The following is a 19,802-nucleotide window of genomic DNA, read 5'->3' as shown; positions in this document are numbered from 1 at the left end:
GTTTCTTGCATGTTTTGTTCCTGATGTTTGTGTTGCGACCATGTGCAAATATGTGCTGATGTGCATTCCGAATGAGATACCACGCTACAGTCAAACAAGGTTCCCCGTTACTAAACAGTAACGAGTCTGTCAATCTCCTCATGCCCGACCGCCAGGAACATAATCTTCAAACCCTTTCTTTTTCTTTTCTTTTTTGTCCTTATTTGTTTGTATTTTCAACACCGCACTCAGCAATATTCTAGTTTTCTGCGGTGGCTTGCAATTAATCGAAACTGGACCAGACAATAGGGTGATCAGTACCATGAGCATCGACCTATGCAATTGGGGTATGTATCAGCGAGCCTTACCTCCTGATTCCGTTAGCCGCGTCTTACGACAAGCATGGGTTACTAAAGACCCATTCTGAGCCATATCTTCACGGTTGACCTGGGTCTCAGTCGTTGATAAAATAGTCTTAAAATATCACACCATTTATTCAAAGTTAATGTCAAGAAAAGTATCATTAATGAGTGGATATGTATGTAGATTGTAGAAGCAGTGTATCAAACAAGTTTTGCTAATCCCAGTTTATCTCCGCTCTATTCCAAACATTTAAGTATCTGGAAACGGTAGTACAAGTCGAACGCGCTTTGCTGCCTTTCGCTGTTTCTTGAATTGGGATTATGTTTTGGTCGGGTATTTTCTGTCGTTTAACGATGCACTGTGATGTATTAAAGCTACACAGCGCGGGTACAGCAACATGCATTAAACTTGGGACAAGGTACCGTGACATTTGTGGTATGACCCATCCATGACATTACTGAAATAAAACCATACTCACTGAGCTGAGCATTACCAAAGACAAAACGGTATGACCTGTTGCTACAGTGCTGCTAAGCTCCTCTCAGACAGTCTTGTTGTGCAGTCGGGACGAAAATACTTGAGACGGATTGATCCAGAGACTCCACTGACTATTGTTTGTCTGATCACATCTATAATACCTGCCATCTGCTGTTGAAATATCTGCTTTCGTGTAGTCCTACGTTAAAATATCTGTCTTCCTGTAGAATCTTGTTGAAATATTTGTCTTGATGAAGGATAATGTGACAAATTTACCTTCATACAGACTCATGCTGAAATATCTACCGCCATTTTGTCTCACGTTCAATAACTGCCTTGATGTAGTCTGAAATGTCTACTCAGACTTAGTCTGACATAGAGATATCTGTTTTGATGAATCCTCGTGGTAAACTACTTACCTTGATGTAGGTCTTATGTTGAAATACGAACCTTGCTGTAGTCTCGCGTTGAAATCCGTGGCTTGATGTAGTCTCGCGTTGAAATCCGTGGCTTGATGTAGTCTTACGTTGAAATCCGTGGCTTGATGTAGTCTCGCGTTGAAATCCGTGGCTTGATGTAGTCTTACGTTGAAATCCGTGGCTTGATGTAGTCTCGCGTTGAAATCCGTGGCTTGCTGTAGTCTCGCGTTGAAATCCGTGGCTTGATGTAGTCTTACGTTGAAATCCGTGGCTTGATGTGGTCTTACGTTGAAATCCGTGGCTTGATGTAGTCTCGCGTTGAAATCCGTGGCTTGATGTAGTCTCGCGTTGAAATCCGTGGCTTGATGTAGTCTCGCGTTGAAATCCGTGGCTTGATGTAGTCTCGCGTTGAAATCCGTGGCTTGGTGTAGTCTTACGTTGAAATACGTGGCTTGCTGTAGTCTCGCGTTGAAATCCGTGGCTTGATGTAGTCTTACGTTGAAATCCGTGGCTTGCTGTAGTCTCGCGTTGAAATCCGTGGCTTGATGTAGTCTCCTGTTGAAATACCTACCTTCCAACATGGAACGTTATGTTGTCTGCCATGTTGATACGGCTAATAAGTTAATGATATCCCTAAACCTTCATTAACTTAATGATGGGTTATGGAGGGATTCTTTTATTAAGGGTTTCATGCAGTTGAAGACAAGCAATGATTAACAAATCATAATATAATTAACGATTAAAGCTTTATTAAAGTTTGATACAACCGGCTCCAGTATATTATCTGTCAATTTTTTCAGCTGAAATCACTCTCTCACCTCATTTTTGTCTATACATATGGAAATTAATTAAGCAACACCAAATTCAAAGACACATAAAAACTTAACAAAGTTTAACGAAGTAATTTTGATGATTGATTATTCAATTTTGATGTATTGACATACAGCATGAGCTTTTCATGGGTTGATATGACGCGCGTGAAGCTTGCACAGCGCACGTGCATTGCTTTAACCTCAACTTTCGAAAAATGCACTTTTTCCCTGGGGTGTTTACAAGCGCAGGTTGTCGATTGCATTCCGTTTTTCATTCATTTCAATGTCATGGCACGTAGGAAATTATCAGAGGCCACTCGTTGGCAAATAATCGGCATGAGGAATGCTGGTATGTCTCTAAGACAAATCGGGACTCAAATCGGACGACATCATTCCATAATTTCAAAACTTTTGAAAAAATACCGGGCCACTAATGAAGTTAAAGACCTGCCTAGACCAGGAAGACCCAGGAAGACCACAGTCCGGGAGGACAGAGCTTTACTGAGACTTGTACGGCGCAGGTCCTTCGACTCGAGCTCTCGGTTGAGACAGGAGTGGCTTCCAGGGAGACCCATCTCGAACAGGACTGTTCGGAATCGTCTGAAAGCTGCAGGATACCGGGCAAGGAGGCCAATCAAGCGACCCAGACTGTCTCCAGCCCATAAGGCAGCCCGACTGGCCTGGTGTAATGACCGTTTGCACTGGAACATTGCCTCTTGGAGGAAGGTCCATTTCTCAGATGAGAGCCGGTTCTTGCTGCACATGGTGGACGGTCGTACTCGGGTCTGGAGGCAGAGGAACACAGCAATGGCTCCACGGAACATCCAGGAGACTGTGGCCTTTGGGGGAGGTTCCGTTATGGTATGGGGGTGCATTTCCATGAACTGCAAGTTGGATATCATTACCATCCGTGGCAACCTTAACGGTGTTCGTTACCAACAGGAGGTTCTTGACAGGGCTGTGGTACCTCATTTTGAGAACCATCCTCTGGCAACGAGACCCATATTTATGGACGACAATGCTAGACCTCACAGGGCGCATGCTGTAAATGATTTTTTGCGGCAAAATGCAATTGACAGAATTCCATGGCCTGCCATGAGCCCTGACCTCAACCCCATTGAACATTTGTGGGACTTTATTGGCCGTCGTGTGAGGCAGAGAGACCCACCAGTCCATAATCTCAACGAATTGACGGCTGCCCTGCATGAGGAGTGGAACAGGATCCCCCAGAATCAGATCCGGAGACTCATCCAAGGAATGAGGAGGCGTCTGGAATCGGTGGTGCGTGCGCAGGGAGGACACACTAGATATTGATGAAAGTCGGTGTGCAGACTCTCAGATGACTGTTCTTTCTTTCCATGTGACATTTGTGTTAATACACCTGACAACAACGTCTGTGGATGAATAGTAAATTGTGTCCATTTTTTCATGAATTTAAGACAGTTTTAAGAATTTGGATTTCGTTGCAATAAAGCAAAGTCTTGATACTTTTTCCCTTTAAGTTGTTTGTCAGAGATCGTCTGTTGAATAAAAAAGTGTCAAACTATATCAACCCGGCATATTTTGATTGTCAGAACACTTCAAAGTTGCTCCAATAGAAAAAATTGGGGTGTTGCTTGATTAATTTCCAGGTGTATATATCAACGTTCAGGAATCATCCATGATCCTTCATGTTACGATAACTTACAGTTTCACTTCCTGGTTTACCAGCACTTTGCTCACAGGAATGTCAACACCAGTCTTTAACAAATTATAAATGTCTCTCCGCGCCACAGGATTCATTAAATGATTTTGTAGAGACAGTGTGAGTGTGAAACTGTGTACAGGATTCATTAAATGATTTTGTAGAGACAGTGTGAAACTGTGTACACTGTAGTATATTTTGATGTATTTTCACATTGAAATACGATGTAGGATTCATGTTGAATGTGGTCTCGCGCACAAAATACGTATTTTGATGAAGGACTTACGTTGAAATACGTACCTTAATGTAGTTTCACGTTGAATAAGTGCCTTGATGTAGCCTCAAATCCAAATAATATTGTTGATCAGTGATCAGAAACGGGCTTCACACATTACACCCATATTGGAAATCAAACCGGGTGTTCGGCATGACGAGCGAACGCTTTAAACACGAAGCTACCCCACCGACATTCTCTTTTTGGCATCATATATACATGTATGCATATAACTTTATATGAGGAACGATCTGTTGATGTATTTGTTCACATGTTCAAGGCGACAAGTTCCTCCACTTGCATCGATAAGCAAGATTTACTGCTGTCATATACATGTGTGTTGTCTCACTGACCAGAGACGCCATTGTTGTTGGCCTATAATCGTGCCATAACGAGTGTGGCCAGTGCGGATTTCATGGACACTTGACCACTTGGTTTCATGGGAAGGGATCACTAAAGAAATGGATTTTAGGTGAGAAGTAACTTTGATTGATCATTCGCAGTTGAATTATAGTATATTTTAATTTTCCGAGTGTCAGTTTAGAGGCAGCGTACACGCTTCAGCTGTGGTGTAACAGACCATGTTTGATGGTGGTGCAGAAATTTCAGGTATTCAACGTTCCGATAATATGTACTTTATAACTTCAATTGTTTCTAAACCGACAAACAAAAGAAAGTTTCTCATCCCAAACTGTGTTCCACAGCAGATGCTTATTTGAGATCAAACGATATCTCCTAGGAGATATCATTTTGACAGTGAATTTTGTGCAATGCTCGGACAATGATGTGACGTCATGAAGTTCATGACGTCACAATGCTATGACATTGTTGCACTTCACGTCTAATGGCAAAACCATGTGCAGAGATGTAGATTTTTCATTGAAAACTAAAAGGAGAGTCATTTTTTAAGATAAATATATTCTCACCCTCGTGTCTTTTGATATCAAACGTACCAACTCTTGTTAATAAAAGTAGAAATATCCTCGCCAAGCCTCAGGTGCCGACTGGAATATCTAAGTGATGTCGATACGTCACTCTGTATCGACATCACTAAGTTATTCCAGTCGGCCGCCTCGTAATCAAACGCACCTTAACGTAACTATGACACCTGTAACAAACAAACTACAATCAGTTCATTTTTTGTGTGTGTCATTTCTACCCACCTTGAGACACGGGTGTATAATTTATCTTGCAAAATAGTAGGAATACTGACAGTAGTAGAACAGGTTGTGGTGGGGTAGCCTTTTGGTTAAAGTGTTCGCTCATCACGCCGAAGACCCGGGTTCGATTCCTCACATGGATACAGTGTGTGAAACCCATTTCTGGTGTCCCCCGCGTGATATTGCTGCAATATTGCTAAGAGCGGCGTAAAACAATACTCATTCACTCACTCATTCAGCAGCAGAACAGCGTCATTTTATCATTGTTCGTGGGTTGTGATCCTTTTCACCATTCGCCTCTTTCCCTAACTTGCAAGTTGACATGCAGCTTTTCTGGGACTATCACCAAAAAGATGTTTCAATATATTTTCAGAGGATCGGGGTCATAAAACACCCCAGCAGCGAGGAATTTAGTCCAACCTTTGATAATAGCCAGTAACGCGATTGCCCCGAGTTAGTTTGTCTACCTCACAGTCCCTGAACCACATCATTTTCCATACTGCCAAGCCCTCCCTGCAATGCTTAAGCCCAAATGTAGAAGTCTAGATTTCCTCACGTTTTGAATTTCCTATCTCAGTGCAGCTCCTTCACTTTAAATTGGTGCATTTGTTACGATCAAAATTATATATATTCAGAGACTTAGCGCTACTATACCAGTCACTACTAGTTAACCAGTCTTGACCTTTAGATCTGCAGTGAGCCATGGATCGTAATCTCGTTATTTAGGACCCCAGACGCGACGTTTCAAAGGAAAAGATAATAGCATGAAATATTGAGTCACAGTTATTCGCTTAACTTCGCCTTTCTGTTTGTGCGTGTTTGATACTGTTGATTTCAGCTGGCATTTAGAGAGTATGAACTCTCGCCGACAAACGAGATCTCCCTTCGAGTTTGGGATCAGAGTTTCCTGCCTCAGACCACAATTATTTGTTTCAACGCTATCTTCACGACGGCCGCCAAAATCAATATCGGCTGTTCTCCTGTTTCATGCTGATCAACTCTCCACCGGTCACTAAACCACAAACAGGATGGTGTATCCTAGTGGGTAAAGCACTCGCTCATCACGCCGAAGACCCAGGTTCGATTACTCACATGGGTAAAATGTGTACAGCCCGTTTCTGGTGTCATCAGCCGTGATAATGATGAATCATTGCTATACACGGCGTGGAATCCCACTTACTTACTCATTATACCACAATTTATCACTCTGGGTCCATCGCCCAGTACTGGAAGTTTCGCAACGGCCTTGAACCTGACTCTCAGATCACGGGAAGCTGAAGTCAAACCTATGTAAAGGTTATAAAAACATTTCGTGACAGGATCTAATTTTTTATTTAGCTATCACAGGTCACCGTACGAACAGGGCAAAGAATGTTGACACATGCCATCGAATCCCAGTTGCGTAAGTCGATGCATATTCAATTGATCAATGGGTTGTCTGGTCCAGAATGGATTATTTACAGACCACCGCAATGCCACTAGCATGTCGCTGTTTGTGGGTAAAATCTAAACTCACGCACTATAACCCGAATCTTCACAGAGCTACACACGTCATAATAAATAACAAAGAGTGCTTATCTTTATTCTAGGACTTTTAGCAACAAATCTTTAAAACTAAAACAACAGCAAGATCAAGCCCTTCAAGTCAAGGATTCGAACCTAGCACCAGTGCAGAGGATCATAGTAGGCCACTCAGCGGTATATCCCAACAATCGTTTCGAACCCATGCCACTCCGAGTATGTAGGTAATGCTAAGATCGATACAGGTTTACTGGTTATCCAGATAAGAGCCGGGGGATATAGGAGCTTATCACCCTTCTCCTGACATACTACAATGTGTGTATTCTCAGTCATGAACCATCAGACTTTTAACAGTATCGCGGTTCTGGGACGAATTCGGCTTCCTGGTTGTGTTTTCGAGACTACCCATAAACGTCTGTTACAGAGATGTGAAAAAACAATTCACAATACGTGTTACTGGTGTTACGCCGCGCGTGTTTCTGGCACAAGTGCTGGGATTAAGGGCCTCTAAGGATTATAGGTAGTAGTTGGATCCGTAGCGACGTATGATTATTGTTTAAGGCTACTTAATAAGTCTGTGTTCTGGCTGTTTGTCGTGGTTCATTGAATAAATCATGATATGCCTGGATGGATTTTCATGATATCAATCACTGGAATATCCAGACACGGGTATTTAGAGAACGACGTGAGATATATGTAATATTTGTGTATTTAACAAACAAACAAAACTACAAACCTGGAGTCTGTGAAATGTGCGAGGGCAAAAGAAAATATACACACTTATTCAATGGCGCCAAAAAATTAAAATATTGAAATGGTTATCCGAGGGTGATATATTGATACGGATGTCAGTGTTCTGTTCAGGGGATTTTCAGCTTTGTAAAGTTTTGCTAACGTTTTTCTTTTTAATCAAGTCCAACATTCAAGTGTCCACTTTCTTTTGGCTGTCAGTTTACTTTGAATCCGTTGCTAAACACTGGTGTAGAAGTGTTTAGAGGCCGTGTTTATATATAATCCTTGCATAGTTCCATCATACTGTTTCAGACTGTCCACAGACTGAAGTATCACTCGCATAAACGATTTGAAATTTTCATGATAGCTCACAAACAAACAGGGCCATACATTTTCCCCAACGTTTGCATTGGGACAAGGGGCGGCAAGACAGCCGTGTCGTTAAAACGTTCGCTCGTCACGCTGAAAACTCGGGTTCAACTGACCACATGGCCATGTGTGAAGCCCATTTCTGTTTTTTCCCGTCGTGATATTGCTGGAATATTGGTAAAACTAAAATCATTCACTCACAAACTCATTAAGATAATATGAATTCTACATCTTCAGTGTGTTGACGATGTATTATTCTGGGACAAAATACAAATTTTTTTTATGGAAGCGTGCATAAAACCATGTAGCGGTTTCCAAAGCTAAATTTGATCCATATGCAAATAATGTCACTTACCAGGAACTATTTTTAGTAATAAACATTATTCGATGCGCAATTTATTTACCCCATAACAAACAACACGCATACACTCAGGTGTGCGCACACACTCTCGCCCCGCCCATTTTGTAAGTTTTATCCAGATGTTCATGAATAGAATTTCGGTCAACTCAACCAAAAGGCCAAAACATACGTCCCTGTGCACTGGTGTATACCCAATGAACCTGGTCATAGCTTCTGTTATATGAATTCACGAAATATATATGTCAAGCAATCCTTACCAACTCAAGACCTACTCAAAACCGGCGTGGATTAAACTGTGAGACAAACAAGAGCTTAAATCCTGCCATGAGATGCACGTACGGCTAAGAATAACCATTCTGACTGTTGATCCACACCACGTGATAGTGTAATAGGACAAAATGGCAATTTCTTGAAAAGCACAATATCACTGTAAGTAGGGGTGGTTGGATAGCCGCCTGGTTAAGGGGTTTGTCGACACGACAATAGCGTTTCCGATTTTCAACAGTGTGAAAATGGGGTACCATGTTTGAAGCCTATGTCTGTTGTAATGTTGTCTAAAACGGCATAAAGCATTGTCTTGATTTCAGCTTCCAAGTTTTCGCACACAGACAAATATCGGTGTAAATTAATACCCGCAATATGTTGTCATTCTTTTTAAGGGGCGGTTGGGTAGCCTAGTGGTTAAAGCGTTCGCTCGTTTCGCTGAAGACTAGTGTTCGACTACCCTCATAGGCACTTAAGTGTGTCCCCGGTTCTGGTGACTGGTGATACCGCTGGATTATTGGTACAAGCGGGTTAAAACCAAACTCACTCACGCACTGTTTTACGTCTTTGAGGACTATCAGTGTTGACATCATTACAAACCTTGCCTCCATTTCACAGAAGCTGGTCGATTCCCTACATGGGTACTATGTGTGAAGACAATTTCTGGTGACCCCCGCCGTGCTATTGCTGGAATATTGCTAAAGCCGGCGTAAAATTGAATTCACTCACTCACCCACCTAGCATTTTTCTGATTATTTTATTGACCGCCTCCGTGGGGTAGTGGTTACAATGTCCGCCGGTGATTGCTAGGTCGAGGGTTCGCGACGTACGAGGGTAGGCTGAAAAGTTCTAAGCCTCACTGTGAAAAAAATGTTACAAAGTCCATGTTTGTAATTTATTTTTATACATAGTCCCCTTCCAAGTTCACACACTTTTGCCAGCGATGCTGCAAGGCCCGAATCCCGGTCAGGAAGAAATCTTCAGCTACCCTAAAAAAATCAGTCACAGCGGAAATGACGTCATCATTACTTGCAAAATGGCGACCGGCGAGTTCCTTTTTCATTTTGGGGAACAGGTGGAAGTCAGAAGGAGCCAAATCAGGTGAATAAGGAGGATGGTCAATGAGGTCAATCGCGGATTGTTGACATGGCCACCACCGATTTGTGAACAGGCGCATTGTCTTGGCGGAAGAGGACACCTTTAGCGATCATCCCTCGTCGTTTGGCTTTGATTGCTTCTCGCAACTGGTTCAGTAGATCAGCATAGTATCTGCCGTTGATAGTTTGACCTTTTTCAAGATAATCAATGAGCAGAATACCCCTGGAATCCCAAAAGACTGATGCCATCACCTTTCCAGCTGAAGGAACAGACTTGGCTTTCTTCGGAGCTGGTGAATCAGGATGCTTCCACTGTTTTGACTGTAGTTTTGTTTCTGGTTGAAAGTGATGTATCCAGGTCTCATCCATGGTTACAAATCGTGCCACAAAATCATCGGGATCTGCTTCAAAACGACGCAAATTGTCAAGAGACGTCTGGAACCTGACACGTTTCTGTTCTGCTGTCAAGAGCTTTGGCACCCATCTTGCAGAAACTTTCGTCATTCCTAATTCGTTGGTGATCATATGCTCAACCCTCTCATGAGAGATGCCCACTACACTAGCAATATGTCGAGTAGTCAATCGTCGATCATCCATCAACATACCGAGCACTCGCGTGATGTTTTCTTGAGTGTTTGCTGTTGAAGGCCTTCCTGAGCGTGGGTCATCATCAAGGCTTTGTCTGCCACACTTAAATTCTGCAGCCCACTTCTTTACTGTGGAAAATGAAGGAGCATCATCCCCTAGAGTGGAGACCATGTCAGCATGTATCTGTGTTGGGGACATCCCTTTCTTTTGCAAGTACTTGATGACTGCCCTGTATTCAGTTTTGTCCATTTCTGATGATTTCAGAGGGTAGGTTTACCGAAAGAGCTGTAGTTGAGATAAAACTATTAGTACGTTTGTAGTTCTTGTGTCTATGATTCACTAAATGATTGTCCTCATTGGTGGCAAACACCTGTCTCTACCTGGTGGGGAAAAACCACTCAGGCTGAGAACTTTTCAGCCAACCCTTGTATTATCACCCTCTCATACTCACTCACTCGCTTATAACCAGTCACTCACTCACACGAGCTGGTCACTGCAACGTTGTGGAGTGCAAGTATCAAGCTCGTACAAGGAGTCGCTATTTGCTTTCCAGAGATGCGCCTCTTAAGATGATGGTAGGTTTGACGACAACAGGTCGACAAACTCTCGCATTTCATCAATGTGGTTAGCATCTAAATTTGTTTTACTTGCCTCCGACATCAAGCTTTCATCCTAAGACGTGACAGAAATACTGCCAAAAGCGGCGTTAAACTAATCCGTCACCTTGTTGGTATGGGCAGCCGCTATTCTTTCGTACGTGCTTTCTTTCTCTGAAAGCAGTGGTGGCGATCAATGGACGACATTGTTGCGTGACCTTGGTTATTTTGTCCGAGACCGGGGTCTTAGTACTAACAGTGAGATTACCATCGGTAACACGTCAATACAGTGCACTTGGCTAACTGGGCTCCCGTCTAGTGATCTCTTATCGTACCGGAAGTGCGTTGATGAAGACAGGGGAGAATTTATGATAACGAAGAACAGCCTTTCATGTCGAAACTGCTAAATTCAAATAACAGGATTATTTTTTTAATGTATTAATAGCTCATTTACGTCGTCTTTGAAATTATTTAATTACGAATTAATTATTTTTCTTTGTTGATTATCGGTTTATGGGTATCCGTTTGAATTAGCATTTTTTATGGATTTTTTGCATAGACCGTTTTCTTTCTTCCACATGAGGTTTTGGCTATTGGGGTTTGAACTGAGATAACTGATTTATTCTTTATATAGATTTGCATTAGCTGTTTCTTCGTTTGAGTTCAGTTCACCGATTTTTGCGGAAAATCATTTGTCAAAGATTGAATTCAGGTTATTGTTTTGTATGTCCATCTACATACTAAGTTCTTATTTCCCTGTGCTTAAATTAAGAATTCTGACGTTATTGAACTCTGTTTGGAAAGGACCCATGACGATGCAGGTTAGAACTGATCTTAAGTAACCCATGCTTGTCGTAAGACATGACTAACGGGATTGGGTGGTCAGACTGGCTGACTTGTCTGACACGTCATCGGTTCCCAATTACGTAGATCGATGCAAGTGATTACTGGATTGCCTAGTTCAGACTTGGTTATTTGCAGCCAAAAACTGCAGATAAATCAACAAACAAACAAATTACGAGCATCTCCCAAGAACTGACACAAGGCGATGGAAAATAACGACAACCAAAGAATGTGTCAGCTATATAACTTTGAAGTATTTTAAAATTGAATTTCCATCTGGAGCTCTCTTCTTATAGAAATTCATGAATTAGGTATCTTTAACTATTGTTCCAGTGTCACTACTATACATACATACATACATACATACATACATACATACATACATACATACATACATACATACATACATACATACATACATACATACATACATACATACATACATACATATATACACATGTTTTGATTTATATATGCAGAATTAATTAAAACATAAGAGTCAGTGAAAAGTGTTACCAAAGGGCTACGCCGTCTAGATGACACCTGAAGTCGAACCCTCGTCTTTCGCTTGACGGTTGGACGCTTGAAATATCACATCTCTAGAAACACCCAAACCACTCACTCTGTAGATAGGTTTAATAATGCCCGTGTTATTTATTATAATTGCAGGAAGGAGTTTAGTGCAGTAGATTGGGCGACCGAGAATCGGGTTCGATTTCGACCTGTATCATGCGCCGATAGTGGTCGGAGACGATCTCAGCTGATGCTGACGAAGCTGGATGGGGGAAGACGCCACAACCCCCACGCCGGCCTAGCCCGACACATTGACCAGCTACATGGGAAGGTTGGTGACTTATACCTTAAGTACCACGAGAGAGAGAGAGAGAGAGAGAGAGAGAGAGAGAGAGAGAGAGAGAGAGAGAGAGAGAGAGAGAGAGAGAGAGAGAGAGAGAGAGAGAGAGAGAGAGAGAGAGAGAGAGAGAGAGAGAGAGAGAGAGAGAGAGAGAGACGATCCGCAATTCATGGCAATTCTGATAACTGTGTTTCACAAGCCAACAGGTATTGCCAATACGTTCTAGCCCAAAATACATCACAAGTAACAACAACACTTCTTTTCTATCAGAAGCCGGTGTGCGCTGTCCAGACGCTGTTGAAAGAACCCACCCCCGACAAAACCTTGACTCCCTCCATGTACACGACGCAGTTCGAATACCGGAAACCACCAGAGCCGAGGCTCGTCATCTTCCGGCGAGACAAAGAGAAGAAAGCAGTTGGAATAGGTCAGAAACTATCTGCAAACACGCCCAACTACACTTGTTTTTTGTTTGTTTGTTTGTTGTTGTTGTTTTTTTGTTTTGTTTTTTTTTTTTTGGGGGGGAGGTGTTTTGCCTTTTTACTGTTGTTGTTTTGCATTTGTTTCCTTTTATTTTTCAGTTTTCAGCGTTCAGTTTTCATTACAAATCAAAGAAACTAAAATCAAATTTGGATGAAAATGTGTTTGCGATAAGGGAAACATCCATTGTGTTATCTAAAGCCTAAAGTGTTGAGTACCTTTCGTACCTCGCTTTTTTCTGATTATTCCATTTCAAGTGATCCCCGTAATCCCGTTCTTGCAGTGCCAAAGAATAACATCACATCTCGGACCGACATCCGTGACGAAATGATGCTGCCAGTGTGCGAGTCGGTAAGTCAGTCAAATATACAGTACCGGGCAAAACAAATACACAAGTATACACTTAAAAACTGGTCTTCTCCAATCAAAACTAGAGGTTCAAACCATAACCAATATCTACATGAAACAGAAACATGTTTTACGCTGTCAGGCAAAAGAAGCTATTCACCTGAAAACTGGATTTCACCAAACAAATGCAAACGTTACCCACATGACGAATAGTCGTCGAAGCTCACCACTGATCACTGTATGAAACACAACCGGGTTTTACCCTGCAGGACAGAAATATATACACTTGGAAATGGATTTCATTAAAGAATTGTAAACACATAAACGCGTTTCAACGCTGCAGACAAATGTATAAACTTTCAAAAGTTCAAAACACTGCTATCGTATACGTAAGCATATATTCAGTTCTAGACACCGTCCTACATGGGTGTTTATTTTCTTTTGCTTGAAGGAACAGGGGGATAGCCTAGTTAAAACGTGTACCCATCACACCCGGTCCCGGTTTCAATTCCCCCCATGGGTACAATTTCAGCCGACCATTTCCGGTGGCCCCTGCTGTGACAGTGATGAAATGTGGCTAAACATTTTAACTCGCACACTCATCCACGCTTTTGTCCCATAGTTGAATACTGTATGAGAACACCCAAAACACTCTTGGGAGTTGAGTACGCCTCTACTTATTTCTGGTCAGGCACAGCGTAATCACTGATTTTGCTCATGATATCACGGACTGGTTTAGTTGTATCTGACTAGGGATTGCTCGGGTCGCTGATGTAGCGTTGAGGGCTGTAAGGATGCCACTTTTAGCAATATACCAGTTATATTACGACGCCAGAAATGGGCTCCACACATTCTACCCCAAGTACAGAATCAAACGGTGTATCTACTAAGCTACCTACCTACCCTGAAGAGGAAGCAATAGCAGTGGAGGGTTATCCGTATATAAGTGACTGAGTGAGTTTGGTTTTACGCCGCACACAGCAATATTCCAGCTCTAATCAAGTTTATACCAGAAAATACAGTTATCAACACCATGTGCATTGATCTACGCAAAAGGGACCTAATGACATGTGTCTACTATGTCAGCAAGCTCTATATAAACATCCAGGTTTAACCAGCTGTTCTTGTTTCAGCTAGAGATGCCCAGCATGGAGAACCCCCATACTTATTTCCCAAGGCGGAAGCGGGTCAGCACCCCTTATCAAGGTGAGCCATGATGGAATACCATAAGGGAGTTTAGTTTTACGTAACAATATTCGAGAAATATCATGGCGTCATGGCGGGGTGCCAGAAATTGTGTGTATAATTGTTTTTGAATTCCTAATGCGAATTAAACATTCCACTGTGAGAGAGTGAGTAATTGCAATGAATGGCAAAGACCCCGGAAGGGGCCAAAACTTCTTGTAAGGTGCGCAACTCTGCCTGACCAGGTTGCACCGCTTTTGTGCGGAGCCACTATTAAACGAAGCAGTCCTAAAATTCTCGGAGGAGACTGCTTCACCAAAATAAAGGATGCTTGGTTGGCATGAGATCAATCGCCGTGCGCTGTGCAAAAAGGTTCCGTCCTTTGGCCTGCGTGCGCCATATGTCGTATGTTCGAATCTCATGTTTGCCGTGATTATGTATAAAGTTCGATGGTGCAACATCGGCGCTCGTGTTCTTGACCAATTAAGACCCGTGAAGATTCGGGGAAGATTAGATCTTCAGCAACCGATGCTTGTCGAGGTGACTAAGGGGATCTGGTGGTCAGTCTTGATGACTTGGTTGACACATGTCATTGGTTCACAATTGCGCAGATTGATGGTCATGCTGTTGATCACAGGATTCGATTATTTACAGACCTCCGCCATATAGTTCAGTTTAACGCCGCAACATTTCAGCCAAAACGTGCAAGTGAGTGAGTGAGTTTATTTTTACTCCGGAATATTCCAGCTATATGGCGGCGATCTGTAAATAATCGGGTCTGGACCAGACAATCCAGTGATCAACAGCAACTGGTAGAGCCGTAGCTACCATTATGAAAAAATCACGGGCTTCCGCATGATAGTTGCTAAAAAAGCTGGATGAGCCCTCAATGCTATCTAAATATAAAGTTTTACAAAGTATCGGCTAACGAGAAAAAATGGGTTACAACGTGCCTGACTGAGATACGATAGCATGTGCCAATCAAGTCAGTCAGCGAGCCATACACAATCGGATTTGTCGCCTCTTACGACATGCATGGGTTGCTAATGATCGATTCTAACCCGGATCTTCACTGGTGCTTTTGAACATGAATGTATAAATCTTCACGGGTCTACACTGTCAGGACATAACCGACCGTATTCTTTTAATCGCCCTGATTTTTCAACTGATTTCGTGTTGCAGAGGAGGGCGTGTTTTACAGCGAATCTCATTGCGCCAAAGTATGCAGCGCCCCTACCGGCGGAGCGAGGATCGGCATCACCAACCTCACAGGCAAAGAGTTCACACGGAGGCGATTCGTAGCGCCACCTAGGAATACATTAACTGTCAAAGGTGAGTACAGCTCGGACACATTCAATGTGGGCTCTTGTGTCAGTCGTGGAAGCCCTCGGATGCGGTATTCAGCCATTCATGTTTGAAATCAGAGTTGTGTCGTGCACGTGACTATCACATGACCATACGAAACTACTCGTCACTTTCCGTAGCCTGAAAGAACAATCAGGTTACGGAAAGTTACGGTCGAATGTTACATGACAACGGGACGTCGCGGCTCATTCGGCACCGCCTTACCGGCGAAGTGAAGAAATCCTAGTACCTAAATATTAGGTTGACACTGAAAGACCTGTGTACAAAATCTGGAACCAATATATTTAACGCATTGTTTCCATAGTGGAAAAATCATCTTCCTGGAGAGCGGAGAGCGTTGTTTTCTCCAAGTGAAAACGGTTCATGTTGAAGTACTTACTGATACTGTTAGAATGACTGGACATTAGTGAGTGAGCGAATGGTTTATGTTTTACACCGCACTCGGCAATAATCTAGCTGTATGGTGACGGTCTTAAAATAATCGAGTCATGACCAGGCAATCCAATGATCAACAGCATGGGCATCAATTTGCGCAGTTAGGATGCGTGTCAATCAAGTCGGCGAGCCTGACCACCTGATTCCGTCAGTCGTCTCTTTCGACAAGCATGGGTTACTGAAGATCAATTTTAACCTGGGTCTTCCTACAGGGATTGCTGGGGACATTAAATGCGATCTACAATGTTCTCCCTCCCTCACTCACTCACTCACTTTCTTTTGCGACTGTTTCAGGGTTCGACGGCGGCCTCCCTCCAACAGATAATGCAACCTTCCAGTCAGAGATGATGCCCTTCATGAGGGCAAAGACCATCATATGAATCTCAGGGGTGTTGGGTGGGTGGTAGCGCGTCAGGGGAGTTCCTATGTCAGTAGTCATTCATTGTTAATTACGTTTATTTTTCTAAATTTATAATTTGTCTTGTTTGTACTTGTGTGACTGATGGCCTTGCTATTTAGGTGTTTCCTAATAACACGTGCGTGTAATGGATGAATGTGCTTGATATATGCGTGAACGTTACCGACTGTCGCAATGTACTCATACAAGTAGCGGATGTGCGTCCTCAACTTAAGCCTATGCTTGAAGTGCATGCGTAACGTGTGCGTTGGCGCCTGTGTGTGCGTGCGTGTTTGTATTTTGTATAAACGAGTGAGTGTTACGTACGGGTTGTATGTATGCTTGTAAGGGGTACCAAAGAGTGCACCTGTATTTGACACGTGCGTGTGCGTACTTTTTTCCACGCATATGTGCGATATGTGTAATTAAACCAAAGGCTTAGCCTCTGACAGGTTCTCGGTGGGTTGCGTTAGATTGTACATATGTATATTGTACATAGTCTTATTTATTATAATTTATCTTCAACTGCATGGACATCGTCTGACTGTTTCGAAGCGCCTTGATTTCGTTTGATGAGCATTGACAGATGCTGCAGTTATTTCTTGTGCCAAAAGGGCGACAGCTATTTGCGTATTGTGTTAAATTTGATAAATCGAGCTTTTCTAGTGAGTCATGTCTGCAAGTACACGTGCTAATTAGCACACCTCTCTGACAGCGTCAAACACGCTACGTACGCGTGGGCGACTAGATAACTGAATTCTCCTTCCGAATGATTCCCCTCGTAATATTATCAGCGCATTGAATAAAGAACTAACACCTTACAAAAAGGTGGTATTCTTTTTTTACAATTTTACTCCATAAAAAAATCGACCTTCATTTCCGAAACACCTTAACGTGGCGTTCAAACAGCTGTGGTATCCGATCGGAACACATCCCTTTGGATATCCAGTTGTGTTAAAGGGGCATGATGTTTCCAAATATCACGGGGTGTTATCTACTGGGTTATTTTTCGAAAAATGACCCCTAAATATCATATGTATACTTCAGATTAGCTCGGATTGCCATTTCTAGTTTGTTTCAATTTAGTCCCATTCAAACATGCCTGTGTGCGTATTTCCGTATTTGAACCCTTTCGTTTCGAGACAGGTTTGTTAACTGTGACATTGTGCTGTGATATTTCAACTGAGTTCGTTTCTAGCAGGTCTGTGCACATTAAAGATGAGACTGCAGTATCCTGTTGTTAGTCTTCACATATTGTACAACGTGGAGTGTAAATGAGTGTTGATTTATGACGGTTTTGGAAATATCACTTCAAATCGAATCACTTTACTAACTGTACCTAACCCGTGAAGATCCGGGTTAGGGTTGATCACCAGCAACCAATGAGTGGGTCCGACTAACGGGATCGGGGGGGACAGGCTCGCTGCCTTGGTTGACACATATCATCGCATCCCATTGCTTAGATCGATGCTCATGCTGTTCATCACTGGGTTGTTTCATCCATACTCGGTTATTTACTGAGCGCCTTGATATAGCTAGAGTGAGGCGTTGAACAAACGGAAGACACAGACTTCCCCCATGGGAAGAATCGTACCCGACGTCACTGGATGGTACCCGGTCACCCACTGAGCTAACCCACTGTCCCCAGAGAAAAGAAGCAGTGCTAATGTCCTCGGTATCCCGACTTTATGGGGTCAGTTATAAATCATAGTCATTCCGCAACGGGGCTATTAAAATGTAGTCTGTCCGTGCACATTTTCCTTTTCTGGAGCAGAACTTCGTTCAATATTTCTTCAGCAAACTTGGCACATAGATAGATCTGGCGATGTACTGGTGCTAATTTTGGCTTCATGAATAAAACATTTTTGTGCGTTTCCATGGCAACAAGTTTGATGACGAAAATTGATGACAGTGTACCTTTCCATTGGAGAACTTTAATACCTTTCAATAGTCTCATTCCACTTTGTAATTTAATCCCAGCCTTGGTTGACGCGTGCCACTAGTACTGTATCCTAATTGTGTAGATCGATGCTCATGCTGTTGATCATCTGGCCCATATTCTATTATTTACTGCCTCACTCACTTACTGCTGTATACACGCCAAGACATTTGACATAGCCATGACTAGTAAACATATTCATGAAGACTATTTTGCCATTGCAGGCGATATTGTTATCTTTGTCTTCTCGTACAACATGTGAGTAGAGTCACGGGTGGCCTGGCATTGAGTACGTATCTGTGTTCGAATCCCGGTTCTGTAATTACTCAGCGCCATGCTTGACCTCGAAGGTTTCACGCAGGTCACAGCCGCGATCTGCCTAACTCCGGACTTTCCTCCCACAACAAGCTTTATCTGGAATACCGCAGAACGCGGAGGAAAACAACATTTAATTCCTGATAGTTTCCTATAGGCAGCAGGAGCAGAACCAGGAGTACTTTCCGGTGTTGTCATGTGTAACAATAGAGAGAGTTCTGAAAAAGTGGGAGAGAGCTCATCTAGTTTTATGCCGCAGTCAGCCTGTTTGTTATCAAATCTGAACTGGCCAAATATATTGATGGTGCCATTTACATGTTTCTTTGCCAGTGAATGAGCGAGTGTGCAAGTTACAGTCACATCGACAGCATGTCATCCAAAACGTGCAAGTTAGTGAGTGAGTTTAGTTTTACGCCGGAATATTCCAGCTTGGTGGCGGCGGTCTATAAATAATCGTGTCTGGACCAGGAAATCCAGGGACATTGGTTTAAGCAATTAGAATATGATGACATGTCAACCAAGTCAGGTAGCCTGACCACCCGATTCCGTTGGTGACCTCTTACGACAATCATGGTTTGCTGAAGATAAATGCTAACTGTCACTGTCGCTCTGGGCAATTTGTAGAAGAACAGAATGTCTTGCATGTTTACATCGATTTGAAAAATGAATCACGACAAATGGGAATATTCTTGAATCCAGTACCTCACAGCATGAAGTCTGTTCAAAGTTCACAAGGACGCCATATTACACTTACAGCGACGTAACAATATTCACGCAGTATTTGCATCCATTTCACGTCAAGAATGGTTTTATAGGTTATAAAGGGACGCGATAATGCACCATACACAAGTACAAAGAATATGCACCCGTGAATGTCCCGGGGTAGAATAGGCCTTCAGCAACCCATGCTTGCCATGCTTGCCGACTAACGGGACCGGGTGGTCAG

At 42.7% G+C, this 19,802-nt stretch overlaps 1 protein-coding gene across 2 annotated transcripts in view; it reads left to right on the top strand.

Moving 5' to 3' along the window:
* Window positions 1–18,486, top strand: part of LOC137287883 (uncharacterized) — a 30,459-nt gene extending 11,973 nt beyond the window's left edge. For both annotated transcript variants that reach the window (XM_067820266.1, XM_067820262.1), the window contains exons 2-7: window positions 12,209–12,383; window positions 12,663–12,819; window positions 13,156–13,223; window positions 14,354–14,426; window positions 15,588–15,737; window positions 16,500–18,486. In XM_067820266.1, the coding sequence (XP_067676367.1) occupies window positions 12,209–12,383; window positions 12,663–12,819; window positions 13,156–13,223; window positions 14,354–14,426; window positions 15,588–15,737; window positions 16,500–16,585 (709 nt within the window). In that variant the 3' untranslated portion in view covers window positions 16,586–18,486. The remainder of the gene's footprint in view (window positions 1–12,208; window positions 12,384–12,662; window positions 12,820–13,155; window positions 13,224–14,353; window positions 14,427–15,587; window positions 15,738–16,499) is intronic.
* Window positions 18,487–19,802: the final 1,316 nt, after the last annotated feature.

Source organism: Haliotis asinina, chromosome 1 (assembly GCF_037392515.1).
Source record: "Haliotis asinina isolate JCU_RB_2024 chromosome 1, JCU_Hal_asi_v2, whole genome shotgun sequence".
In the NCBI taxonomy this organism is placed as follows: domain Eukaryota; kingdom Metazoa; phylum Mollusca; class Gastropoda; order Lepetellida; family Haliotidae; genus Haliotis; species Haliotis asinina.
The sequence above is the reverse complement of the archived record's forward strand: the minus strand, read 5'-3'. Positions and strand labels throughout refer to the sequence as shown.